The sequence below is a fragment of the Drosophila takahashii genome, chromosome 2R (assembly GCF_030179915.1).
Source record: "Drosophila takahashii strain IR98-3 E-12201 chromosome 2R, DtakHiC1v2, whole genome shotgun sequence".
NCBI lineage: Eukaryota > Metazoa > Arthropoda > Insecta > Diptera > Drosophilidae > Drosophila > Drosophila takahashii.
In genome coordinates this window covers 36,042,151-36,069,218 of record NC_091679.1, presented here as the reverse complement: position 1 = coordinate 36,069,218, position 27,068 = coordinate 36,042,151, and the positions used below count along the sequence as shown (strand labels likewise).

General features: G+C 39.6%; 3 protein-coding genes across 16 annotated transcripts in view; 1 reads left to right on the top strand and 2 right to left on the bottom strand.

The window, feature by feature from the left end:
- Egfr (epidermal growth factor receptor) overlaps positions 1 to 2,508 on the bottom strand; it is a 43,463-nt gene extending 40,955 nt beyond the window's left edge. The window contains exon 1 of the mRNA XM_017152345.3: positions 1,708 to 2,508. Within this exon, the coding sequence (XP_017007834.2) occupies positions 1,708 to 1,843 (136 nt within the window). The 5' untranslated portion in view covers positions 1,844 to 2,508. The remainder of the gene's footprint in view (positions 1 to 1,707) is intronic.
- A 4,393-nt stretch (positions 2,509 to 6,901) lies between these two features.
- LOC108064721 (uncharacterized) lies at positions 6,902 to 9,568 on the top strand. The gene is made up of 3 exons (XM_017152373.3): positions 6,902 to 7,453; positions 8,193 to 8,609; positions 8,665 to 9,568. The coding sequence occupies exons 1-3, from the start codon at positions 6,964 to 6,966 to the stop codon at positions 9,327 to 9,329; spliced, it is 1,572 nt and encodes a 523-aa protein (XP_017007862.2). The 5' UTR covers positions 6,902 to 6,963; the 3' UTR covers positions 9,330 to 9,568.
- A 10-nt stretch (positions 9,569 to 9,578) lies between these two features.
- On the bottom strand, positions 9,579 to 26,200 carry MESK2 (misexpression suppressor of KSR 2). 14 transcript variants are annotated; one of them, XM_017152362.3, is made up of 8 exons: positions 25,811 to 26,200; positions 19,360 to 19,769; positions 16,396 to 16,491; positions 15,573 to 15,766; positions 15,214 to 15,334; positions 14,597 to 15,161; positions 14,446 to 14,530; positions 9,579 to 10,647 (listed from the first exon to the last, which is right to left on the bottom strand). In XM_017152362.3, the coding sequence occupies exons 2-8, from the start codon at positions 19,566 to 19,568 to the stop codon at positions 10,232 to 10,234; spliced, it is 1,686 nt and encodes a 561-aa protein (XP_017007851.1). In that variant the 5' UTR covers positions 19,569 to 19,769; positions 25,811 to 26,200; the 3' UTR covers positions 9,579 to 10,231. The 14 variants fall into 14 exon arrangements, with proteins under 14 accessions (XP_017007851.1, XP_017007852.1, XP_017007853.1 ...); XM_017152363.3 differs by having other exon boundaries at positions 19,360 to 19,704; XM_017152364.3 differs by having other exon boundaries at positions 16,396 to 16,479; positions 25,811 to 26,198.
- Between the last annotated feature and the right edge of the window lie 868 nt (positions 26,201 to 27,068).

Sequence of the window (27,068 nt, the reverse complement as noted above, 5' to 3'; positions counted from 1 at the left end):
ATAATCCAGTTTTAATGACCTATATTAAAAAAGAAATAATAAACAAAAATTATTCAATCGCTTTAAAGTGATTCAAATTAACAATTTTTAACAACGTTATTGTTTAATTATTTCAATACAATTATAGGTTTGGCTGACAAATCGATTAATTAATAAAATAAAAATGATCAATTTTAAGTTTTTAAGGAAAAAATAAAAAAGTTTCAAATTAAGTAATTACAAAACATCATAAAAACAAAATCAACCTAATGTTTCCAATTTACGCTTAAGCAAAGGTCTTCAAGTGCAGAGGTTTCTCAACCTGTGAACCCTTGTAATAAGCCATAAACAGCCACCGATTTGGCCATATAATAAACCACCGAAAACAAGGCTGCAACTGCAACGAGCCAAACTTATAATTTATAAGCTGGTTTCCTTGTTCCAAGCGCAAAACACCTGCGCAGGTCGACTATCCCCTTCTCCCTTCGCCGAACTCGCCATCTCGTTCTGTGTTGCGCATGCGCAGCCGAGTACTTCTACTTTTTCTGAGTTTGCCTTTGCCTGGTGGCTCTTGTATTTTTTCTTTTTTGCATGAAATAAAATCTCACGGTTCAGATGCGTACAGAGTTGGCGAAAAAAAGACAAAGAGCCGAGAGGGGGAGCAGGTGGTAGGAAGTCTGGGCAAAAACAAAACAAAAAGCAGAAAACCCAACAAAACCAGCCATAAGTCGGTCGCAGAGGGGAGACATGCATGTGAGTTTGTTTTTTCTCTGCCACAAAACTGGTTTCTGCAAGCTCTCGAGACTGCCAGGCAATAGAACTGAGCTCAAAATTTGAATAAACACCGCTGCATCGCCAAAAGTTGTTGTCCTTTTTAACGAGGCAATACGAATCCGAATCTGTATCTGTATCTGTACTTCATTCATATTTCGAGATGCCTAATGGGCTCTACCTGGTAGCCACACACACACATACACAGGTAACCAACAGGTAGAAAAGGTCTATAGCTGTGTGTGTTTGCACTGCTCATGGGAAATCACTGCTCTCGGGAAACCTGTTGTTCTTCCCTATCCTATAACCAGAATAAAGGCGAAAGAGAAGCAGAATCCGAGGCTGAATCTCAACAGATGCACGATAAGCGGAGGGATCGAGAGATACGGATAGGCACTCACTTCCTCCCCGGCAACTTCTCTTTCTTCTCGCTAGCTGAATGAGTCGAATCCCTTTTATCAATCTTTGTCCGAAAGGCCCCCCTTTGTCCCGCACCCATGAATGATGTCTTGGGCACAGAGCACCTTGCTATTTCCATCGGTATCTGCCGTTTTGCTATCTTAGATACAAATGCTGTCTTTGCTATCTTCTCATGCTGATACGAAGAACTCGGCACAGTTATTGTTACGTTGAGGGAAATACAGTCCAGCTGCCCTACATCCAATTTCAGCCAAATCATTTAGCATTATAAAACCTTTGCCCTTCTTTATTAATTTTGATCCTGAAACTAGTTTTAAAAACTCTATAAAATTCTTTAAATTTACAAAAGAATGTTTTACTTTTCCTTGAATACCATAATTTTTTTTAGTAACTTGAGTTCCCAGAAAATTGCAATTTTGATGTGACATTTTTCAGTTGCATTAAAATTGTTGAAATTATATATGTGTGTTTACTTTACTTCTGCCAGTCGGCGGTTCGAGTTACAGAAGCTCGACTGTGCGATGGAAAACAGCTTACCTTTCATATTGCCATTATCCACATAGCCGGCATTGCTGACCGATGCGGTGGTGGTGATGGCTGCCAAACAGCCGAGGATCAGTACCGCCAACAGAGTGGCGGAGCTGAGGCACCACGATCCTCGCGATATCCTCATGGTGCTGCTGATCTGATGATGTTGATGATAATCCCAATTCCGGGGCGATTTGCTTATTTTTCACCAACTGTACAAACACGCGAATCGCGGCAGATTTGTTTGTTTACTTCGAATGGCTTTTAGGGGGAGGCTATCGGGGGGATTGTGGGTGGTGCCTAGTCAAGCGTGGCTGACGCTCCTCCTTGCCCCATCTCAAAAAGCCAGACTTTGGCCGGCGCGTAATAGCGAATTTTCTACCTTACTTTTTGACCCGATGTCTGTTTTTATTTTCGTAATTTTTTTTTAGTCGCGAAATGAGCGTGCAAATTGTAATGTGGCAGAAACACAGATAACGCGACAGATCGCGCGGGGGCGATTATAATAAAGCTAAAGCCAGTGCGAAACCAACTTGGCGATCGCTTACACTCACTACCAATACACTCACACACTGTTGGCCGAAAAGCTCTGCCTTTGTTGTACAATGAAAACAATTGTGATTCCCTTAGAATTGCACTTGATTATTAAAATTTTGCTTTAATAAAATATCATAACTTTATAATCCGTTATAGGAAATTAATTAAATTAATGTGATATTATATCCGGCGATTTTTCAAACACGACGAAGTTGTTTACTGTAATATCTTGTTTTGTCTGAGAATGGAGACTGGCTCACCGGCAGCGCGTTTTCAAATCGGTCTTTAAAATTTACAGAGTGGCTGTTGTGGGTTCCTTATATAGCAAATGGAAGAATCGGTTCGTAACCGTTTCAAACCGTTTCGCTCAGAGAATTGCTCTCTTGAGAGAGGAATGCCTATCGCGGACACACGACTTGGTTGCAAGACCCACTTTCTAGCAGTTAAGACACAAACCATTTTTAAGGAGAAAAAATAGATAGCGCCTTAATTTGAAAAATATTGAAATTTTTTAGTTTTATGAAAAGATAAACAAGTAATTAACGAAAAAATAGATAGCGCCTTAATTTGAAAAATATTGAAATTTTTTAGTTTTATAAAAAGATAAACAAGTAATTAACGAATTATATACACTTATACTTGCTGCCTGTGCTTTCTCCGATTTCTTATTCACCAAAAATTAGTTCAATTTGCTGAGAACAAATTCTCTACATAGCAATATTCTCAGGGGCTGTCCATATATTACGTAATCACAATTTCGCCGATTTTTGACCCCCCCCCCCCCATGTAATCATTTCTTCATACAAAAAAAAAAAAAATTTGCACTAGAGTAATCATTTGGTGGCCCCCCCCCCCCCCCTAGATGATTACGTAATATATGGACAGCCCCTCAAGTGTTTTCAGTCCTTAACAATTATACTCAACCTGAATTAATTTAAACTGAATTCGAAATGTTTAAATGTAGGGGAGAGTGGGGGAATTTCGTCACAGGGGCAATTTCGTCACCTGCAATATCTCGGAATCCATAAGTCGTAAAAATATATAATTTTTTTGTTTTAGTCCTTCAAGACGGCCAGACACAACCAATGCATTTGTTTTGCACAGAAGGCCAAGATAATTAAGCTATAATATTAAATGTGTTTTAACAGTTCAAAAGCTACATTTAGTTCTCGACGAAATTTTTTCTGTATGCCACAATTCAAAAGGAATAAGATACACGATTTTTTATATAATACACAGTGCTATAATGTGCATTTCTGCGTCAGTGATTTTTAACTTCGCGCCTAATTTCGCAAGAAAAATAATTATTTCTAAAAAAGTACGGTCTGGGGAAATTTCGCCACCCTACGCTAAGGGTAAATTCGCACCTATTTTAAATACATATTTTTATATTTGACGAGCTGGCTAACGAACAGACTACCAGCAGCAGCAACAAATATAGGACGTCAACAAAAATGGTACGCTTGATCAGTGTAGCATATTTTCAGGCGTTAAACTCCCTACATTTTTCAGGTGACGAAATTTCCCCAGTTGTGTGGTGATTTTACCCCCCTGTGTGGTGAGATTGCCCCAGTATATTGGTTTTACATTTTATTTTTTTATAAATCACCAAGCTAATTAAAAAAATAGGGGAATGTCACATTTTAAAGCTTGGTGCTAACCGCATTCAACAATAAAAATAGAAATATGATAACGTGTCTCAAGATGGACAAAAAATAGCTTTGAAAAAATGCTGACGAAATTCCCCCACTCTCCCCTACACCATGTCGCAAATATATACGTAAGTACATAATATGTCTATGCTTCCTAAGAGTATGATCATAATACTAATAATCTTTGCAAGAAAAACAATCAAATTCATAATCAGCAATTTGAACTTAACCTTTTCAACCTAATTTCTTTCCATATATAATTCGAACCAGCTTTCATTCAGTCTTCGCAAAATCATGGAGCTCGTCGCATTGGAAATTCTGGCTCTAGCCTGCCTATTTATGGGTAATAAAGAAGGATCGGCGCGCCTGCTTGATAAAGAGTGCGGAATTTCAACGATTAACCCAATAACTAGTCTTATTGCTCATGCACTCATAGAAATTTTTACCCTAAATCGCCCTAAAAAACTGACTTTTCGCCCGTGGATTTAGAAAATCGCCCATAAATCGTATCCGCTGGCGATTCGCCCGTGTATTTAGAAAAATTTTCTAAAAAATCCCGATGGAAATTTGGTTTAATTTAGGGTGATTTTTCTTGAAATAAGAAATATTTTCCTGTTTTTAGGGTGATTTGCCCTAATTTTAAGGTGTATTTTTCTAAAATTAAGGGCGAATTTTCTGTTTTTATAGGCGAATGCCCTAAAAAATTAGACAAATTAAAAAAAATCGTGTTTGAGCATGCTTAACTGAATTTGGGAAGCATGTTTTTTTTTTAATCGTCTATATTCTGGGAACTGGGACTGCTTTAATTAAACAACACCGGCGGAGGACACCGTTTCATATTATTGTATTGGTGTGTAGCGTATATGGGAGCCGCGTTAAGAGGGGGCCCGATCTATACAGCACAGCCGTTAGAACTGAAAAATCATGTTTGTAAATGAATTAGGGAAATGAATATGAGGAGAAAAAACAACTTACTTTTTTTGGTCATTGCGAGACTCGAACCCACGACCTCTCGGTTTAGAGTCTAACGTCCTACCGCTGCACCACAGACCCCTCGCGCAAGACGACGAACAAACTCTGCACACATCTTATTTTCTTGAGGTCTACGTTATAATATGACTAAAGGCAACTAAACCGTATATTTTTTTTCCTGACGACTGTGACAATTTGTCCTCAGTATTATAATGTTTACAAAAAAAAAAAACATAAAAATCAAGTTGAATCACACAGGGTTCGAACCCACAACCCCACGACCTTAGTCCTCATATAGCAAAGTTGAAAGCGCAAGTGATTAGACCGCTGGGCTACCGAATTTCACACTTTTGGAGTGATTTTTATGGCGAATCGCACTTGTATTTAGAAAAATTTTAGAGAAAAAATTAGGGCGATTCGCCGTTGGATTTAGAAAAGGTCAAAACGAAGCAAATCGAAAAAAATCGCCCTAAATATTAGAAAAATAGAAAAATTAACCCTAAAAATATTTTTTTATGGTCACCTGCCTTAAATTTATGGCAAATTTGTCGTAAAAATAGAAAATTTTTCTCAGTTCAAAGGCGAAAAATTTTTTAGGGCGATTTTCTAAAATGTAGAAAATTATTTTTATGAGTGTGGTGCCAATACAAGTATTTACGAGAATCCATGGATGGTGAGGGTCTTTAATAAAAGTGATTATTTTCTCTGTTCCGGCACGCTCATCACATCACGTGTGTATTTTAAATTTTAAACTAATAGATTTTTAATTATGAAGTTCATTTCTTAGGTTTTGTTCTTACGGCAGCACATTGCCTTTCTTTTGAAGAAACTTATTTAAGGCTTGGCGATTTCTTAGTCGTGAATCCCGAACCAGATTGTTCTTCGGGTGTTTGCAAACCAAGGGCCGAAAGGATTATAGTCGAAAGGAAAATTGTCCACAGATATTACAATACTCAAGGCAAAAGTCGCTTTGACATTGGCATGTTTCGTATGGAAAGAACGGTGGAATATTCAGGTAACTTAAACTACAACACCAAAGGAACGCTAAAATAAAAAAATTTTCTTTAGCCTATATCAGACCGATATGCCTACTCGTCGATGAGCAAAAGAGTGATGTTACCCAATTTAAAATCTCCGGCTGGGGCTTGAATGAACGGGGAGAATATGGCCAGACACTGCTTAAAGCCGATGTATATGGTGTCGATAGTTCGTATTGTGAGAATAATTATGGACTTCAGCTCGATCTGTCCCAGATATGTGTCGGCAGTACTGTCAGTCGCACATGTCCCGGCGATTCTGGAGGCCCATTAAGCGCAGAGTTACCTTACGGGGAAAAGTCACTACATTTCCAGTTAGGGTTGAATAGCTATGGATCTCGGGTTTGCATTAATCAAGGTGGATTTGAAGTTTCTACAAATGTTACCTACTATATGGATTGGATCCTGGATGTAATCAAGGTTCATGAACCTCAGCGAGCTACCGGGGATAACTGGCACTCTCTTGTTATAATTCAACACTAATACGGAGAGAATCACAGATGAAATATATAAATATTTCAATTTTTTACGAAAGGAAAATGTAAGCAAAGTTTTAAACCAATTAAAACTAAAATAATTTTAAAAACCTGGTGTTTTATTCTATGAAAGGCTATAAAAGATTGCAATATATTACATCTAAAATTTACCTTGGTGGATGCGATAAATTAGAATTCGTTACGAATTCCCAATTAAAACTGCATTCTACAAATAGTTTCCTGACGCAAGGATTCTGGGAAACAGGACCTAAAAGTTTGAAAATTGCTTAAAAATGTACCACTTTCCGGGTGTATTAGAGGCAAACGGATTCTCTTACCCGAATAAGGTAAAAATAGAAACGATAAAGTCCAGTATAAACCACAAACTGCTATACATTTACTTTATATTAAAAAGTTATACTTTTTTGAATCGTTAGATTAAAGATCCAATTATTTGAATTCGAAGCAGGGAAATTTGAAATGCACATACAAATAGATATTTTAGTATATCTTTATGTGCCGGTTAGGATTTTAGGATGACACGGTCACACTGAAAGTCTTGATAAAATTGTTTATTGTTTTGATTTAAAAATGAGCAAATTCTCTTCATTTAATGGCAACGAGGAAGATGAAAACGAAGCAGAACAGAAATATGCGCACCTTATAAGTGATCTGGGGAGCACAAATCACTCGGTGGCGGAAAACAGTTCTGGGCGAACCAGTCGCGCCAGTTGGACAGACGACGAGGTTGAGCTCTTTCTGGGAATCATCCACCAGCTGAAACTGCAATCTCCACTGCGAAGGGCCCGCAATGAAAAGGTGTTCAAGGTGATAGCACGGGAAATGGCCAAACGGAGCTGTGCCAAAAGCCCCAAGCAGCTAAGGATCAAGTACCATCAGATGAGGCGGCAGTATGTGCGAGCCAGGAACGGCGGAGAGTCCTTCGAGCACTTCCAGGCGGTCCACGAGTTGATGCAGGGAAACGGAGGCTCCGATCTGGAGGAGCATGAACTGGAGAGCGACAGCGATGGCGAGGCCGACGAAGACCAGTCGGGCATGATCTCGGAAACGGAAGGAGACGGTAGGTGAAAGCATAAGGAAATGAAATCTACTTTTCCTATCTTAGACTTAGTACTCAACCTAACAGAAAGTCGTCCAAAACAAAAAAGTTCATATGAAAAACAACGTCAAAAAATGTTGTTTCATATGAAGTTTTTGTTTTGGACGACTTTTTGTTGGTTGAGTACTAGCCCTTAGGGATGCTCAATAGACTCTATGAAAACCATATCCACTATTAAAGTTCTTTAAATCCCATAATCAATCTTTAAAAGGGTCGATAGTAATTAGAGCCCTGCATGAATGGATTCAATGAATTATTTTGAATTTTTTGATTCATATGAATGCATTAATTAGAATTTTGAGTCTAATATAATTTTGAGTTACTGGAATTGGATGAATGAATGGATTGAATTCCGAAGTAATTCAAACGACAATTACTTTTGAAGAAGAAAAGGCCATAATTTTGTGATTAAATCTGCCAGAATTTTATTTACTATGTAGTTAACTTTGATTTGTTAAAAATTTTTCACTTTTTGTTCTCAAAAGAAAGTGCAAAAAGATCTGGCAAATTTAAAAAACTCATAAAAATGATTCATTCGTTCATTCAATTCGAAATGAATTAGAAAAACATTCAATTTATTTCACATAGAATTGACTTGTAATTATAATTAAATCAGAATTTTCATGGCATACTACTTATGATAAAACAAAAATTGAATGATTTACGCAGGGCTCTAATAGTATCTATCTATCTTTTACAGAAATCTTCGATGCCTCCTGTTCGTCGATTAACATAGTGGCCCGTTGCAAGTGGACCGAGGCCGAGGTGGAAATGCTTCTAGACCTGATTCACTCGCTAGGACTGCGGGCAGCTTTGCTGCGGAAGCGCAATGCCAAGGTCTTCAAGCTGCTGGCCAAGGAGATGGCCAAGCGCAATTGCCACAAGGGTGCCGACAAGCTGCGCATCAAATTCCAGCTGCTGCGGAGATTGTACAACAAGGTGAAGAATGGCACAGGGGAAACGTTCGAGCACTATGAGGCCATGCGACTGGTTCTGGATCCCACCGAAGAGGAGGCGGCGGCCGCAGAGGCCGAGGCGGAAGCCAATCTCAGCAGCGCCAGTGACAGCGAGGAGGAAAGTGACGAGGAGGAGGGAGATGCCTTACAAAAAGGCGGAGGTAGCCATTTACCATTTGTATTTTATACAATCTTAAATGATACCCTTTCGTTTAGCTCACTTTTGGACAGATGATGAGGTGGACTCATTTCTATTGATCATCCGGGACAATGGCTTCTTTCGCGCCTTGGATGGCTCCAGGAAACGCAACTTCCAGACCCTGGTGCACATTTCCAATATCCTGGCCAAGCAGGCCATCAAACGTACTCCGCACCAGCTGCGCAATAAGCTGCGTTTGCTCTGCAAGCGGTATCGCGAGGCCAAGGAGCACGGCCTGGATAATGTGCGCATTCTGCCCCGCCATTTCGAGCTCTTCGAGGAACTAATTCAGGCACCGCGAGAAAACAAAAGGAACATCATACCAAGATCCATCCGCCATAGCAAACCTACCTTTTCCAAGCCACCAAGCAAGGCAAGTGTTCCGCTTGAGAGTGACAGCGAAGGCTCCAGCTCCACCTGTGATCTTCTGAGAGCCGCTGCCGATAGCGAAGACTACGAGGACGCAGTGGAGATGGAGGCAGAACCAACACCGATTGAGGCTCTCGCAACTATCGTAGAAGGCCAAAAGCAACTGTTGGGTCAAATCAAAACCGCCAACGAGACCTTCTTGCGGCAGCAACGCGAACAGCAGCAGCAGTTCCTGCTACAAGTATCCGATTTGATGCGTCGAGACCGAGAGGAAACTCTACGCAGAATCAGCGAAATGCTCTCGCCGAAGTAATAAAAACGGCAGTCAAGCTTCTAAAACTTTTATTGAATTGAATTCGAAGTTATTGCAAAAAGTTGTCATTATTTATATATATTATATGTATGTATTCTATATTCATATCGTGTATGGTGTTTTTAGTGACCGTGTGTCCTGTGTCTAGGGTTTTTCTCATTCATTGTGAACAGAATTTTGGTTGGAATTACTCGCAATTTGCAATTGTCTACGATTTATCTAGGTTTTTGTATAAGTATATACGTAATTTTGAGAGATTTTCTTTGTTATTTGATATGCTACATTTTTATAGTTTTCGTTATTCGTTATTCTTGGGATTAAGTTAACAGTTGGATTTGTTTTTAGGTTTTAACATTAAGCGGAAATGCTCGTAATCTTTGAGTTTCGTTTTCGTGTTGTCTGTATACACATATGTATATCTTTTGTATATTGTACGTTTTACAACAACTAAGCAAGCTCGTCATAAAATATGTGTGGCACTCCAAAAAAAAAGGAAGGGTAGAGATAACTAAAATGCTGCTGCTGATCTGATCCGATCGGGCTTGATATATCATATATTATGTGTATGTTCGTTACGTTACGCTCAGGCACAAAGTGTAAATTACAAATATCTCTCCGCGTCTCGAAAACCATAGGGAAACACAATCAATCAACGGATTCTCATTTTTTTGGTGGTTAATTATTGCATTCATTACCTAGCGGTGTGTGAGTTGCTTGTATTAATATTATCATTATCATTATTATTATTCTGTTTGAGTTTCTGTGGCTTTGTGTCTCTTGGAGCACGGCTGAAAGCTTGGCTTGACTTGGCGGCTGCTGCTGCTTTATATTTCTCAGTGTGTGGTAACAACAATAACAAGGTGTCTTTTGGAGATTATGTGGCGTGGCTCAGCAGTAGCAATCTAAGAGCTGACCGGCTCGGGCAGTGGGTTCTCGGTGATGCGTATCTTGTTGCTCTGGCTGCCGTAGTAGAGGGTGCCCGATGTGTCCGTGGTCACGTAGGCACGGTTGCCATTTCCGGTTGCGGTGCCATTTCCGTTCTCCAGATCCATGTCCTCCTCGTCGCCGCTGCGATTGTCCGCGTTGTTATTGTCCCCCTGGCCAGCGGTCGGGGTGGTGCAATTGATGGCCGTCTCCCGGAGCCGATTGCCCACCCGGAGGCTCAGCTGCCGCTGGCGATCCCGCTCCCTTTCCCGCTCACGGTCGCGCTCCTCCATCGCCTGCTGCTGCTGCTCCCGGAAGTTGGCAAAGAAGATTGAGGAGTAGGTCTGGTACTTGGTACCACAGGGCGAACTCGCTGGCGTGGACAGCGGCGTTGCTGTGGCAGTTTTTTAAGTGGTTGTTGTTTTTGGGGGGAAGGTAGTAGTAGTTTGGCTTTTGTTATTTACGTTATATGTTACTTGAGAACATGTAAGTTGTTGGTTCTTGTTCTTGATGGGTGTTTTTCTTTATACACTTTCTAAAAGGCTTGGCTGCTGTTTTTGAAATGTGTGTTTTTGTGTAGTGTCTGTTTTACTGCATCGTTGCGGTTTAAACAAAGGTAAGGATTTTTTTAATTTAAAAAAAAATCAATCTAATAATATTCAAAGGTAACTTTATTTCTAATTAATTTATAAATACTTCCAGAATAGGAATTTAAAAAGAACATGTTCCCTGAGATCTTTGCAATAAAAGGTATAAAGCTTTGTTAATTAGTTTTCCCTACAACTTATGAACAAATATTTTCAAAAATAAAAGATTTTTGATCACATATTGCTTAAATTCTTTTAAAACTAAAGCCTTTTTATATTTTTCTATTCAAGTTATTCGATAATGAATACAAAAAATTAAGAGTTTCCTATTTCCACTATAGGAAATTCATATTTAGGTTTAATTGTTAGTCCCTTATTTTTTTAAGCACTAGGGACGTCTATACCTCCTGAGATCCTTAGTTTTTGGCCTAATTCAGTAGTACTATTTAACCTTAACTTTTCCCCACCATTATTCAAACCGCAACTGCAAGTTTTCCTGTGAGTGTATGGTGCATTTTGCATGATTCGAGATGAAAGCGGCGACAATCTGCTGCTGCTGTTGTCTCTATTATTATCATAATTATTATTGTAGTTTCTTGTTGTTCTAGTTGATGGACGAGATGGAGGGGAGAGGAGGAAGCTGGGCTGAGATTGCGCGATGATCGATGAAATCGGTGATCGATTCGATGGCTGCATGGCATGCGGATGTTGATGTGGCGCCACCTGTTGCTGGGACTGGATGTTGCTGCTGTGACGGCGATGTTGCTGCTGTGGGAAAGAGACGACGCGACTCCCTCTGGCCAAAGACCCTGTTTACTAGATACAGTATTTCGGAGGTGGTTCTTCACTCTGGCCATACCGTTACAGTTCGAATTTTACGTTGTTCGTTTATTTGGAATTCTCAAATATACAACAAAAGCTTACACTTTCAATTTTCGTTTCGTTTTTATCGTTTTTCTCGACTTGCGTATGGTTAGTGTATGTAATTTGTATATAATAGCGTTGTCATGTATGTATATTTGTATAGAGTGTATAAACTTATTGCTTCCGTACATTTAAGCTGTGTTGTGGGTGGTGAAAGCAGCCCGAGTTTAAAGGCATGTGGAGAAGAGGGTGACACAACGAAAGGTAATCATGTAAAGTACATATAAGCAATGCATTTATTTATGTAGACAACAAACGAAATGGAAACTAAATCTTTTGCTGCTTTCCACTCATTAGCTTACTAACTAAAAATCGTATTAATTACAAAAAATGATTAAACATAAACAAAGGAGCAACAAAAAAATTTCAAAGGAAATCACAGAAGAGGAGAAACCGAAGATTGTTTTGCCCTTAAAAGCAAGGCTATAAACCATTTTTCGAGTCATTATTGTATTCGGGTATCGGGTATCCAATTGCTCCTCTCACTCTGCCCCACTGAATTTAGGGGGCAGTGCCGCGCCGCCGCTGCTGCTGCTTCTGCTGCTGCCACTGCTGTTGCTCTCTCCATTCGCTCTTTTATCGCCCTGACTCCGCCGTTCACTGCACACTGAGCTCAATTTGCGTGGAGCTGCTCCGACTGACCGTTGAGATTTTGCGCGCCAACTTTTGCAGTGTGCCAACAGCTGTTGTGGTAATAGTTTTCGTTTTCGTTGTTGTTAATGTTGTATATTTTGTTTTCAATTTGCGTGTAAATAAATAAAACAAATGAAAGGTCAAATAAATTAAAGAGTTATTCTAAACAAATGGCGTGTGCGAGAGTTTGTGTTTTTGTGGAGGAGAAAATCAAAGAGCATAGTTGGAAAAGCGAAAGCGCATCAATTGCCCAGCACCGAGGTTGCACTGTACTCAAGAAGCAAATCTACGTGTATGCAGGCGAGTGTTAGTCATTTGCTCTATTCAGCTCTTTGAATCTTAAGGTGTTGAGGGAAATAATAAATAATTAAGTCTTATTAAAATATTTCTATAAAAATCGATCTTTATCGTAAGTGGGCAAAATTCTAAAAAAAATTAAAAAGAAAAACGTTTTTAAAAATAATAATATTAAGTGTATTATTTCATTGTTTGTATTAACCAACCAACACCTTAAAATATCAAAAGTCCCTCCACTAGCTGTGTATGTGTGTGGGTGTAGTTTTAAGCTCTACTTTGCCTATATATTTGTATATGCGAATGTTTAATTTGAATTATTGTATTAATTAATTAGCTAAATGCATTCCAACTAGATTTCGGTTTTGTTTTTTGTTGCAATTTTTTTTGGGTATTTTACTGCTTAGGTGCTTCGGGTGGCAGGTCTTCCTACTGAGGTTTCTCGGACACTACGATCACAGGTGCGTTTATGTTTGCGTACAAATATACATACCATATACACGATTATTATATTTAGTTTGTTGTTGAAATTATAGAGAACGCGCAGTTGCATTAGTTAATTTGTTATTTGTTGATTTCGGTTTATTTTTTGAGGGGATTTGAAAACCAATTTCGAAACGAAAAGAAATCAGAATTAGAATAGAATTGAACAGAACGGAGGAAGTCGTAGGTGAATGCAGCAGAGACCAAGTCGATGGATTGGATTGCATTGGCCATGAAATCGAATGAAGGTCGCGTGTGCAAGATTATGGAATTATGGGGGTGCGGGATTTGACATTTTCAATCGATTGAAGTTGCAATTTCGTGTGGAAGATTTTTTTTGTATATTTTTTTTCATTTGTATTCGTGTTGCGTGTTGTTCGGTAGTTTTTCGTATAATTTTGTTGGCATTTTTTTTTATTTTTTGTTTTGTATGTTGGTTTAGCAAAAACAAGCAGTTTTGGAGAAAGGAAAAAGAAATGAAAAACAAAGTAATGAACATCTTGAAATATCTTTTCTTGTTTGGTTGCTGTCGTGGATGCGAAATTGTCTGTATTTTTTCGGGTCCTGACTATAGGGGAATAATTCGGGTTGGAAGTGGTTAAATATGTGTGTATAGAAAGTAAACGCTTGATTTTCAACAACTTTTCGATTTTTATTTTGAAATACTTTGTTTGCGTACAAATACTTTGGATAATTATCAACATAGGTTTGAACGATCAATGCCAATTTTTGTTTGTTTTTTGTATAGTTTACCAATTTATAAATATAAAATTTTGCACAATAGGTTTTTTTTTGGTTTCGTTTCATTGCATCTCAAAAAGCTTTTGATTCTCAAAGATTCTCGTTTTAGGCTAAGATTAGGTTGGGTCAGGATCGTTTGTTTCTTTTGTGTGTGCGTATGTCTCTAGAGAGAAAATTAGGGGCTAGACTAGGAGCATCTCTTGGAGGATAAACTGAACTGAACTGAATCTATAGAGGGAATATCTTGCTCCGAACAGAGGGGACTTCTAAATGGAGCTGCTCGACTGCGGACAGTCCCAGTCTTCTGGTCTGAAGTACTTGGCTAAGACAATCAGGTGGTTAGATAGTTGTGGTAGTTGCGGGTTAATAGAGGGATTAGATAGAGTGGGGAGTACAGTAGATTGTTGAGATTGTAGCAGAGATTGCTGAGGTTGTTCAGTTGTTGTAGCATTTGATGTTGCTGTTGTTTTGGTTGTTCTTGTTGTTGTGGTGGTTGTTGGTGGTGGTGTGTGCGGTGTTCTAACACTTACCGTAGCCCTCGCCCTGCAAGAAGAGCCGGAAGGCCTCGGCCAACTTGGCCGGCTGCTCCTCCAGCACCAAAGCGCAATCGGAAATCTGTAAACCAGAAAACCAAAAAACATTAAAATCCATAATAAGTAATAACTTTAAATCTAAAAGAACCTTCATCCAGGATGAGTTTGTGGGGTCCAGGCGGCCATTGAAGGTCACCGTATCGTCCACGTGCGGCGACAGCGAACCCGTGATATTAATCACCGGCATCTTCAGCGTGGTGGCCGCCGTCTCGGTGCCCGGAGTTCCTGGCGGAGTGCGCGCCAGATGCAGGTCGTTGCGATGGATATACGCGTTGATCAGCATGGCCAGATTGGTCGGATTGACGGCCCGCTCAAAGTGCTGCTTGTACATCTGCACCAGGTCGTGATTGCGCTCCTCCGGATTGCGTCCGAAGTGGTGCCACATCAGGTAATCGATTACGCCCTGTGTCATGCCCTTGGTGCGCAAGAAGCGGGCATTGAAGCTCTGGTAGCCCCACTCGATCCAGCCCGGCTGCGTGGAGACGCAGTTGATCAGGCACAGGGCGCCCACCTTGTCCGGATGGGCGTGGGCGAAACGGGCCAGAATATTCGCACCGGCGCCAACGCCGAAGCCAATCACCGACTTCAGGCCAAAGTGGGAGAGCACGAACAGCAGCTGTGCGGCCAGATCATCCATGGTCGGATACACGTAACTGAGGATCGAAATTGTGAGATATAGAAAATAAATAATAGAGTAATTCTTACTCCTCTGGCAAAGTGGGGGCACCCTCCTCCTGACCAGGAGCCGTCACATGGTAAACACAGAAGTTCTCCAGCAGACCCCGCATCACTGGAAAGTTGAAGAAGCCAGCAAAGCTGGTGGCGTCTGCAAAAAAAGGGATAAATTTATAAATATGTAAATATATATTAAAAATAAAATAAATAAAAAATTCATAAACAAAAAAACAATAATTTTAAATAATAATATGGTAGTTATAAGCTAAAAGTTATATTTTGTATGCCATCACTTGTAATCACTTGTCGCGCTTGGAAAATATTAAGAAATAAATAAAAAAAATAAAATAAATAAATAAATAAAAAAAAAAAGGAATTAAGCCACTTACAGTTGAGGCCCAAATCGTGGTAGGTGACGATGGCCGGCTTGGCCGTATCCCCCTGTATGGCCACGTGGACATCGCCCTTGTCTGTGGGCACGCGTCGCTGTTCGCAGGCCTCCAGGATGGAGCCGCGGGCATTGGGGAATTGCAGCTGCACGGAGCGCAGTTCGATGTCGTCCATGGGATCAACGGGCATTGTGCTGTTGGGATTAACAATACTTTAGTTAATAACTAGTAAAACTTTGGGTTCTGGTGGGATTTTTGGGCAGCGGCAGCAGAACTGGCATCCTGTAAGTTTTTGTGGCTTTGTGTCGGGAGGATATGCATCCTGGTTTCGGATCTCATCTAGAGGCTAAAGGGGCTACGTATTTCAGGCATGAGTTGATCTCGCTGCTCTCCTCTACTCTAGTTATGGTTTAAATGTATGCAAAACTCAAACAAATCAAGACGAAATATGTATATCGGTTAATCAACATTCGGAGAGATATAACAATCGGGGATGCTGTTACGGGGTTTAGTTGTCAAACTCAAGTCTAGGCAAGTACTTACAAACTAATGGTTGTCTCTTAACAATACTAGTACTCGTAAATCAAATGCTAAGTGAAAAGTTAATGAACAAAGGTAACGCAAGGTAAATTAAAACGAAAAACTCTAAACTTGTGTGTGTTGTGAGAGTGTTTTTTGATTTTTTCAACTGAGTTGCGTTTTGTGTTATCGTGTGTTGCATATATCTTACATATTCGGGAAGGTCGGGGTTCGGGGGGCCTAATTACACAATTCCCTGGGAGTTTTCTTTAGATTCGATTCCCTCCTTTTCCGCTTTACTTACCCCAGCAGGTGTGCCTCCTCGGCAGTGTGTGTTGGAGCTGACGGCATCTTGGTGGTCAGTGTCTTACCGGATTTGTCGCGGTCTCTGAAAGAGATTCTATGAGCATGCAAGCAAAGAATAACCAAAGGAACACAAAAATCGAGGCAAGTTTCTGGCAGACTCTGTTCCAAATCGGCTAAAAACTTTCACCGTATATGTTTTATATTTTCTTTTTGATATTCGGATTTGGTATTGGAGATCTTAAGAGTATATTCACAGGTCGGGTGGGTGGTGGTGATAATTTAAAGAGAGACAGACGACAGCGATACAGAGACACAGAGAAAAGGAGAAAGAGCAAAGGGAGCAAATTTTGTTAGGCCTGATGAATGAAGCGGGGGAATTCTCGCCAAGGTCTTGGGGTCCTTACGTAAAACGTAAGCGAATGAGTCACGCAATGTCATTCGGGGTAAATGTCGATGGATGTAAGCGATGTATGAAAATGGCAAGCGACAAACAAGTGGCGCCAGGAAAATGCGACCAGCTGGCATACTAATTTGACTTTCTTTTCCCTTTCGCCTCCTCTAAAGCAACCATCACCGTCGAGAACAGGAAAAGCGTGGAAACGGGGCGGAAAACTTTTGTTTACCTACTCGCTCATCTTGGGATAACAAAAAACTTTTACTGCAGGGACCGAACTCAATTAGTTAATGCCGGAGGTGTAGGAGAAGAACCTCAGGTGAGGGATGAGAGTTCATTATCCTCGAGCATATATATATACCTAGGGTCATGGCTGTTTTCATTATCACCTTTAATTGGTTACGTGATTGAGCCCGTAAGCATCCCACAGGGAGTAATTGCATAAGCAGAGCTTATGGCAGAGGAAAATGGATGGGCTGAGGGAAAACTATTACACATTTCATGAATTTATAAGAGGAAGATAATGGTCGGGACTGATTACCTCTTGAAACAATTACCTTCCCAAGACTGATTGTTTTTTTTAAATCTTTTACATAATGAATAAGTAGATAATATAAAGTTTTTTCACTCTAGAAAATGAATAAGCTATCGATCTCAGGCTCTGAGAAACGGTTTAGAAATATTTATGAACATTTTGAACCCTAACATTTTTCACCTTGATTCTAAAGAAACTATGGACTGCCCAATAATTCCAGTTCCTACTATTTTAACCCACTAATTACAGGTCTTAACCCCTCAGTCCCTTACAAATCCATTATTAATCTAGACAATCAATTTCTGGAATAGCACGCACTAGACCCTTGAGGGAGCAAATAATTGAAATGGAGGAGCTCAGGGGGATTATTTCTGATAATCAGCTGTTTGCATAAGCTATCGTTGCTTTCTTTTCAATTTACTTTGAATCTCAAGCAACAACAGAGCGCCCAGCTTAAACCGGTATGGCGGCCAACCGGTTAGAACCGCTCGGTATCGGTTAACTCCAGGCCACCGGGCTAAGTGCAATGCACTGGTTTCAAAGAACGTAAACAGAGAGTGCGAGATCTGGAGTCAGGGATTATACATATTTTACTTGTGCGATGAATATTAATTGGACCAAATCACCGGACTGCAGATCCACTTACAAACGATGCCAGTGGCTGCGGAAATATTAATTAAAGCCACTTGAGATCGCCAGCAATCGTAAATAATCGTGAATTCTGCGACGAGTATGAATAATTTCAGAAGTGACCGCAAATAGAACAAATGTGGGTCGCGACCGGCAACCAACTAAACGACTCGAGAGCCGAGAGTTCAGTTTATTTTCTGAGCTCTGTTTGCTGTGCTCTCGGGATTGTTGTATTGACAAAACTGCTAAAACTGCAAACTGCAGTTTGACCTTGAGCCATGGCTAACCAGAAACGAAGTAAAATTTTCGACAATCTTCACTTGGGGTCTAAACTATATCGAAATGCTCTACTTTTAAAATTAATTCTCACGATTTTATATTCCCTATCTAAACAAGTTCTAATTAAAGAGCTTCTTGTAAGCAGTAAGCTGACTATATCTTTCGTTTGATGCTGATGATGATGTAATACGAAATGTGAGCAATGCGAAAGGCTTTAAATATACATCACATATATACAATTAGTTTTTCCTTCGGGTGACCAAATCAAATCAAATGCAAAGTGCCTTAAAGAAAGTCAAGAAAAATGTAACTAAAACAGAAGCTCACAACAATGGCAACAACCACAAACAATCAAAAGCAAAAAACAAAAAAAAACATTTTGGGTAGACATGCAATCGCAATTAAGCTTCAGGGGTTACAGGAAGCTAGGTGGCTAAGGCAAAGGGGAGCTTTGATGTTCGGTGTTTAAGTGAACTACACAGAGAATTTCAGCTTTCCAAATAAATACCTTAAATTATTTTTTTGGTTTCTGGTAATTAATTTAACTACATCGAAATGGAAGATCTATTAAAGCTCTATACATATATACTTTACTATACAATACTAGTATAGATAGGATGATATTTTGTTTATATCAACTTGTTCAAATTAACAAAATCTTAAGAAAGGTAACTAGAAAGGAATCGCTTTCATTGGCAATAAAAAATTCGAGAACAAATTCTAATAAGATAATTTTAATATTCTGGTTGTAGATTTCAGCAGAGGATACATTTAATACCCAATTTTTAAGTAATTAATTAATTAATTGTAAATTTAAAATTTTTTTAGTTTACTTTACTCTGTAAATCTTACCACTAAAACGATATGAAGACTATTATATGAGTAAAAGTCCCTGCTCTTTGTTCTCTGTGTAGGATAAAACGGGTCGGTCAGTTGGGTGGTGGGTGGTTCGGTGGTTGAGTGCGACAGTGGGTGTTTTGTGGACGTGCCAAAATGGGGCCATGGATCCGGGACTGAGTGGTGATTAAGAGTGATTGGCTGAGGAGAGCTCACCGTCGCGTCGCCCAAAATTGGGAGCTGGGCGGCTGGGTGATGGGTGGCTGACCCCGGCTGGATGGACTTACCTGGAGCCGCCGACGATGACCGGCAGGCGCTCGGAGCGGAGCAGCTCCTCGCTGTCGGTGGGCGAGGACTTGATGGCCTGGCCAATCGCCCGCTTCACGCTCTCGAAGACGGAGGGCGGGGCCGTGGGCTCTGTGGTCGACTGATAGATGGCGCCGCCATTGCCATTGACGGCCGGCAGCGATACATAGCCGCCCTCTGACTGTGGCATGCTTTTTCTTTTTTTCTGTCTTTGTATTATTTATTTATCGGCTAATATTCTGAATCTTTCGGCCTTACTTGAATTTCGAATTTGAGTACTTAGCCTGCCTTTTGGATTTTTCTGATTGTAAAAACTGAAAGTTCCACTGTGCATGCAAGTGTGTCGGTGTGTGGGTGCGTGTTTTTTGTTGATTTTTGTATATTAACAATGCTTTTGATTCATCAGCGTCGAGGTGTGTAATGTTATAGCCGGCAGACAGACAGACAAATACAAAGGGCATTTCGTTGATATTCATATATATATATATATTTATATATTATTGTTTGGGCAGCAGCAGCGCAGCAGCGGCGTCACAACGTCACAAAACATAAATCATATAAAAATAAAGAAGAAGAAGTGTACACAAAATTATAATAATAAAAGCATAAGTAATGACAATGGGACTGAGTCACACGAAAACCAGATTTGCGGGAGGTCCACAGCATCAAATGATTGACATGGTTAAAAAGCAGCAAGCCACTACAGTGGGGCGTCGCTAAGACAAAGCTGGCACCAAAATGTAGTTAGTAAAGCTTTAAGTCATACGATAAAGCCATAACTTTAATTTAAAAAGAGATTTGAATACCCAGCTACCCACGAGAATAAAGACAAAGCCAGAACCAAATAATGACAGCAAAAATGAATTTTTATGCATAAAAAGGGATACCAAAACCTTTAATTGTTATTTAATAAAATATACAATATCCTTAAAAAACCATTGATGGAATAAATTCAGGTACATTTAAAGTACAAATGAAATATTTCGATTCTTTAAATATTAACAAAATATATATTAGTTTGCAAAAGCAATGCAAAAACAGAAATGCGTTATATTAAATGTTTATATAAGGGGGATTCCCTAAACTGTTGAATTGCTGAATTGTTGAAAATTCAACAAAAAATTTCAGCAATTAAGGGAACGACCCAAAATGGTTCCTGTTGAATTTTCAAACAGCTGTTATTTGTTGAAAAGTTTCACGAAACTTAAAGCATGTAAGCATGATTTATTATTGCTAGTTACTGTCTAAAAGTGTTAGCAAGGTAAAAAGAACCACAAATATGCTTTCTAAGTTGATTTTAAAATAAATAATGCGTACTGGTGATACTAAAATGTTACAGAGTTGCCACGACTTTCAAAAAAAGGTGACAACTCTGGCTTTTCAGCAATTCAACAAAATTTTCAGCAGCCCCGAGGCTGATGAATTGCTGAAATTTCTGAAAGTTGACTTTGTATGGAACAGCTGATTAACAGCTGACCAAAATTCAACAATTCAGCAATTCAACAGTTTAGGGAATCCCCCTATAAATTTAATTGACTGTGTGCTGATAAGATTGTAAATTAGAACATATGCGTACAGTAAAAACTCGCTTGAAACAAGAAGCAACAAATATCGCAACTTTTAGAAAATGTTGAGATAAATATTTTATCTGTTATTAAAAAGAGTGTCTTGGATATTCTTTCAATATTGTTGAGATGATTTTGTTGAAATGTTTCTTACATAGTTAACAAAGAGTTAAGAAATATTTCTAGATTTCATGTAATCATAATTGAACCTTAAAGATCTTCCAAAATTTAAGACCTCAACCCCCATTTGTCATCATTACCAAAGTGCTACTGCATGGGGGAACGCTGAGCTGGGGCGTCAATGTTCGTACTTGAAACAAAATATGCAGGCCAAAGCCGCAAGAGGAAAGGCGTGGAAGAAGTGGGATTGTGGCACAGAGAGACTGCAGCAGCAACCCCCGAAAGATCCCCTGCTCCATCCCCTCTGCCTTCAATCTAGCACATATGCATTACATTAACCCAGTTTGGGCCAAGGGTTGAGGCCTGCTCTCCACGTGCCCTGGCTTAAAGCCAAAGTGGAACGGAGGCATGAAAATTTCACACATGCCCCGGGAGGCCAAACTATGCTTCTTTCTCGTTTTCTTTCTAATATATGTAGTTCATTTTTTGGGAACTGATTAAGTGCGTCATGCGGTTGAAATTTATCAACTAATAATCACCGGACAGTAACAAAGCAAATGCAAACGCTTCACCCACTCCAAAGTTATGACGCAGCCCCTGATACAGATAAATATATACTCTATTCACTGGACAACGTGTAACTGTATAAATCCGAGCGACAAACAAAACAAAACTCGTTATGGCTACTATTTTTTTGCGTCTTAGGTTTTAGAACCCAGTCAAGCTGAGCAATTTGAATTCATTTTCAAGCTGGGACCTCGGTGCGTATGATGAATGAGGCACCAGAGAAAACATACAGAACAGAATAATATATAAAGCAGGGGATTTTGGGGCGGAGATGGAGAAATTTTAGAGTTTTATTATTCAGAAGCCAAACGACTTAAGTATTTTATTGCTCATTTAGCTGCAATGTTATCTGCATAATTTAGCCATTCGAAATGAAACTTTAGTCATAAAATCACCATGTAAAAATGAAGAGAAGAAGCTAAATTCATGACTTGATATTAGTACGATGCATTGCTTATGCTTTCCTGCTATCTTATCTGGTTATCTGAGATTCAACCAAGGTTCTTGACTCTCTGACTGCTTAAGAAACATCTCCAGCCCTCTCACTTTATCTTCTTATGTTAAGATAACTAAGTCAAATACTGCTTTATCATCACTTTACTTTTTCAATGTTTATTTAATACCTCTGGCGTCAAATTCAATTCATTGGGACCAAAGATTGATTTTGGGTGAGCAAGTACAGCTAAATCAAAAAAATTCAAATAATTTTAACCCCAAAAGGCAAATTAGTTAGACAGACATTAATAATTAACAAACATTTTTAATGGCTAAATTAATGGTTGTAGCTTTTTAAAAAAATGTTTAAAATCGCTTTATCAAAACACCATCTAATTTATATACTTGCAGATTTGATATTTATTTATTCAGTTCATAATTTCAAACATATAATGCTTTTACACGCAAATGACACTGCATTTAAAGTTCCTACATCCATTGGCATTCGGAAATTCCGCGGCCATCCTCCCACCCGGAAAAAAGCTGCTAGTCGAGCTCAACTTTGACCTTTTGCTAGGCGATTTATGGGCGCTGATAAAGTTGCGCTTGCACTTTTCACCTCGGCCACACGAAATGATATAATGGAACTAGCGCCATATTCAGATATATATGTATAGTATACCCTAGGACCTGGCTGGAATTACTATAGAGTATTGGTGGCAAGCGATTTATCAGCGGCATCTGGGGCACTTCAATTCCAATAATTGCAGACCAGCGTGTGCCATTTATGGCGAATTATTCATAATTACGATTGCACGTGAAGAGGAGCTTGAGGTGGTGCAAGGGAGGAGGCACAAGGAGGAGCCATTGAAATTAGCAACTGGCGAGAGTGAGACGGCGACAGAGAATGACGTGCCTTGGCTTCAGCTTTTCCCCACTTGTTTTTCCGACCAGCGCCAAAGGAGCACACGGAATATCGACAATTTGGCAGGTAGCCCACGGCAACCGTTGGCAGGTCAACGGGCAACAACAAACCGGGCTCGAGACAACATTCTGAACTCAATCTACTCAAAAGCGTTCTCTGTTGAGAGTCAATCCTATTTTGGGGTTTCCCTACTTTTCCCAGAGCCTAAATAATTCAGATTTTCTTAGGCATCAAGCTGATTTTCATTTTCAGATGGAGGTAAAAAAGATCCAGCTTAAAATGTAATTATAAAACCAGGCTCTTAAATTTAAGGGAAACTTTTAACTCTGATTTCCCAGACGATTTCAAGGTTTTAACCCTACTTTAAATTTAACAAACGGACGAGAAAGCCGCCTTTAGTTAATAAAGGATTTGTAATTGTGAACCCTGGTTATAGATCGGAAAATCTTGTTGATGTTTTGGAAAACTTTGCAGTCCTTTTAAGGAAGCTAACAACACGAGTTCCTTTCCCTTACCCCTAAAAATACTTGTTCAACTATTGTATTGACTGCAATTTGTCCGAGCCTTTCAAGGATATCGCCTCCGGTTGAGACAAATTTGCAAAACAGAAATTATTCAAATGTTCTTTTAGTTGGGCAGGGGGGCTGAAGGGCGAAATACCTGAGGGGGGCGTGGCAGGGGCAGAGGTTATGGGGCCAGGCGACAGCGGCAGCAAATCACATAAAGGAAATGTCACGCTATGCCAGGCCGTAGGCCAACAAATACAGCAAATACAGCTGAAACGAACAGAAAATCACACGCTCGACGTCAGAATGTTGTTGCAGGATATGGTAGGAATATCTGCTGGGTGGTGTGGGGGGCGTGGCACGGGCGGTGGGCGGTGCAAGTTGCCCTACTGTTACGTGTTTGCAATCGATTTGAAAGTTACATAAAAACAGAGCCGCAGACCAAGGGCAAAAACGGGGGAAAAAGGTGGCAAGAGAGTTGGTAAACACCTGGAGTGGCCAACAAGAACAACAACAATAGCAGCAACAAGGCGCCAAAAGCAATTTGGGAGACCAACTTTTCATTGTGTTTGCTTTCTGGGTAAACTGACCTACGCATTAAATATGCAGGAAAGTTAAACATCAGCTATATAGATACATATACTATGTGGCAGAGGCAGACGAAACGAAATACAGGCGATGGCGCCGACAGGTTACAGTAAAGCCATCAAAGTAGAGTCCACCCCATCCCCCTTTTCATTTCCATTTCCACACCCAAAAGCCGCCAAGAGCAATAAAATTTCAGAAAACAGCAAATAACAAATGTCTGCAAGAACAGTAAACACTGCCAATAGGTAAACCAATTAGAGCAGCTGTCCAGGAGAACAGTCAAGTCGGTCTTGATGAACCACCCATTATTCCATTCCGCTTTTCCCGTTAGTTTAGCTGGGAAAATTGGTCAATTAAGAGAACATTTCACTTGAGCTTGTGTGGAGGAACGAATTCGAGTCATATTTTTATAGCTTTGATATTTCTCTTTTGGGAAAAAGAACGAATGTAACAAGCCAAGCTATAAAAGTAACTCTATAACCCTCCAAAACCAAATCCCTGAACTTCTTTTATGGAATGAATTATAGACTTTTGGTATGTTTGTTCACTAATTTTTCTGATTATAATAGGAAGTAACTTCTACTTGGGAATAATGCTAATACAACCTAAAGTGCAATTTTTTGGAAACTTTGATTTTTTGAAAATAAGATCCTGATAGAATAAACTCATTAGTTTCTTCTTGCATTGCTAAAAAGAATTCGGTAAAAAATGTAATGTCTAGAAGAACCTACTCCGAGTTAAGATTTTAAGGATCCAATGACAATTTCTTGTAAAAATAAGATTCTTTAAAGAATGAATTCATTACATCCTTTTAAATTGCTAAAAATAATTCGGTAAAAATTTATTGTTTAGAAGAACACACTCCGATTTAAAAATTTAAGAATCCAATGAAATGGTCTTGTAAGTTTTTTAAGAAGAACAATTCAGCCCAACAATTAGGTACGGTGATTACGATTGACAGTAAGGATCTAATAACTTTCCGGGGATCCCTGCTCAAAGGATTCACTGTGGCAGCTGCTGAAATGATTGTGGCGAAGTTTTCTTTTCTGGAGGTCGTTTAGAGTGGAAAAGCGCCAGCTCCGTGAGAGTGAGAACGAGGGGGTGGAAGAGAGAGAAGGGGGGCAGCATTACGTCAGAGCCAGAAGCCATTTGGGGCTTGTCAAAATTAGCAGGCAGGAAAAGCGAGGAAAACTAACCAACGAAACCAAAGCCAAAACACACAAAATGAAAACGAATAAAAACGAACATAATAAATGGATGAATTAGTAGAGATATGACAAGCAACAAGAACAACAACAACGACATGCACACAACAACTAACTGTTAACTAAGTAAAAGAAGAGTGCGCAAAATATACAATAGTGCTAATTGGAAAAAAGATACTGGGATGCAAATGAAAAGTTTAGATGAGGCAGTGTGTTCTTTTTTTTCTTTCTTTAATGGGGGCGCAGAGAGAGAGATAGAGAGGGTAAGACAGAAAGAGAGACAGGGGGAAAAGTAGTAGAGAACTGCAACAAAACAAATGCCCGACTTGCATAGGCGAGAGAGGGAGGGGAAGACAGTTAGAACTTGTTTAAATTTATGATCCCCCCGCCCCGCTTTCGCACCTTCCAATTGGCATTTGTTTTGTTGTCTGTTTTGCACTCGTATGTGTGTTAATTGTGCCCGCTGTGTGTAGGTGTGTGGTGGGAGTGTGTGTGTGCGGTGGTTGGATATGAAAACTCACCTGACGCTTTCCGTTCTTTTCGCTCTTCTTCTTCTGCGGGTCTCAAAAAAGAGATAAAAACTACTACCGCTTTTCCTTCACGCCCGTGCTTTCAGTTATCAAAAAAGAGACCGTTCCCTCTAACTGCACTGTCTATGAAAAATCAATACTCGGTCTGGGCCAACTTTTCCTCGGCTTTTCTTTTACAACTTGTGTAATTTGTGTGCTCGTTCTGTTTCGTTCACGTTTTTTCTCTCGCTCTCGCGCGCACGCACACACACACACGCCGCGATGCCAGTAGTTCTCGGGATCAGTTCTGTAATTCTTGTAATTTCCCCAGCTGCTTTCGAGTCTCTAAAATCGGTTCGGTTCGTTGGGGCAGTTTGGTTTTGGGTTGGAGATGTGAGACAACTGATACCTGTATCGATGGTTTGAAAACTATCGCGATAGTGTCTTCCTCGTAAACCAACACTGTATAGTGTCCACAATCCATGGTTTGCCACCTCTAGCGATTGTCTTTCGTTCCAATTGGCTTCCTAGATGGCGCCCCGTTTTTAAATCTAGTTTCCCATTTTCGCCCATTTGGCGCCTTTTCACGGTTTCTTTAACAGCAATGTTAAGATGCAACGTTTTCTTACATTGTCAGAGCAGCGGCAGAGGACTAACAGTTCTGCCAATGTAAAAAAACGTTGTATCTTAACATTTCTGTTAAATGGAGTTGCTTCGATTATGCTATCGATGGTTGGAGACTCTATCGATGCTCCACAGCGATTGTCAATTAGCAATTGAAAGCTAGAGGGCGCTTTAAACCAGTTTCCCTTTTCGCCCATTTGGCGCTCTTTCCTGGCTTTTCTAACAGCAATGTTAAGATACAACGTTTTCTTACATTGGCAGAGTATTAAAATTTAATTTAATTATATTATTGCTATAATAATAATAACAATGTTATAATTAATTAGATTTAAATTTTATGAATTTTTATAATTGCTTCAAGCCTTGATTTCGACACTTTTCGACAACTGATACCTTGTTGCATACTTTCGACCTTTTGATCAAATGTAAACGTAAACAGAAATTGTTAAAAAAAAAATACTCCAAATTTTGAAGATTTTTATTAAGTCAAGTATTTTGCAGTTGATCCTCAAACTATCGCTTAAAAATCTGCAAATTTTGATTATCCCCAATGCCTCAATCTACATAATTCTATAAGAATTTTGTTTATTTGTACCTGCTTGATACCTGCTTATGGAAATCTTAACAAGGAAAAGCTGGCATATGA

What these genes read in the sequence shown, in the direction of transcription:
- LOC108064721 (XM_017152373.3), top strand. Translation starts at nt 6,964, where the DNA reads ATGAGCAAATTCTCTTCATTTAATGGCAACGAGGAAGATGAAAACGAA. An exon ending in CTCGGAAACGGAAGGAGACG is followed by an intron (nt 7,454 to 8,192) that starts GTAGGTGAAAGC and finishes TATCTTTTACAG; the next exon opens with AAATCTTCGATGCCTCCTGT. An exon ending in TGCCTTACAAAAAGGCGGAG is followed by an intron (nt 8,610 to 8,664) that starts GTAGCCATTTAC and finishes CCTTTCGTTTAG; the next exon opens with CTCACTTTTGGACAGATGAT.
- MESK2 (XM_017152362.3), bottom strand. Translation starts at nt 19,568, where the DNA reads ATGCCACAGTCAGAGGGCGGCTATGTATCGCTGCCGGCCGTCAATGGC. An exon ending in GTCATCGTCGGCGGCTCCAG is followed by an intron (nt 16,492 to 19,359) that starts GTAAGTCCATCC and finishes GCATGCTCATAG; the next exon opens with AATCTCTTTCAGAGACCGCG. An exon ending in GAGGAGGCACACCTGCTGGG is followed by an intron (nt 15,767 to 16,395) that starts GTAAGTAAAGCG and finishes TAATCCCAACAG; the next exon opens with CACAATGCCCGTTGATCCCA.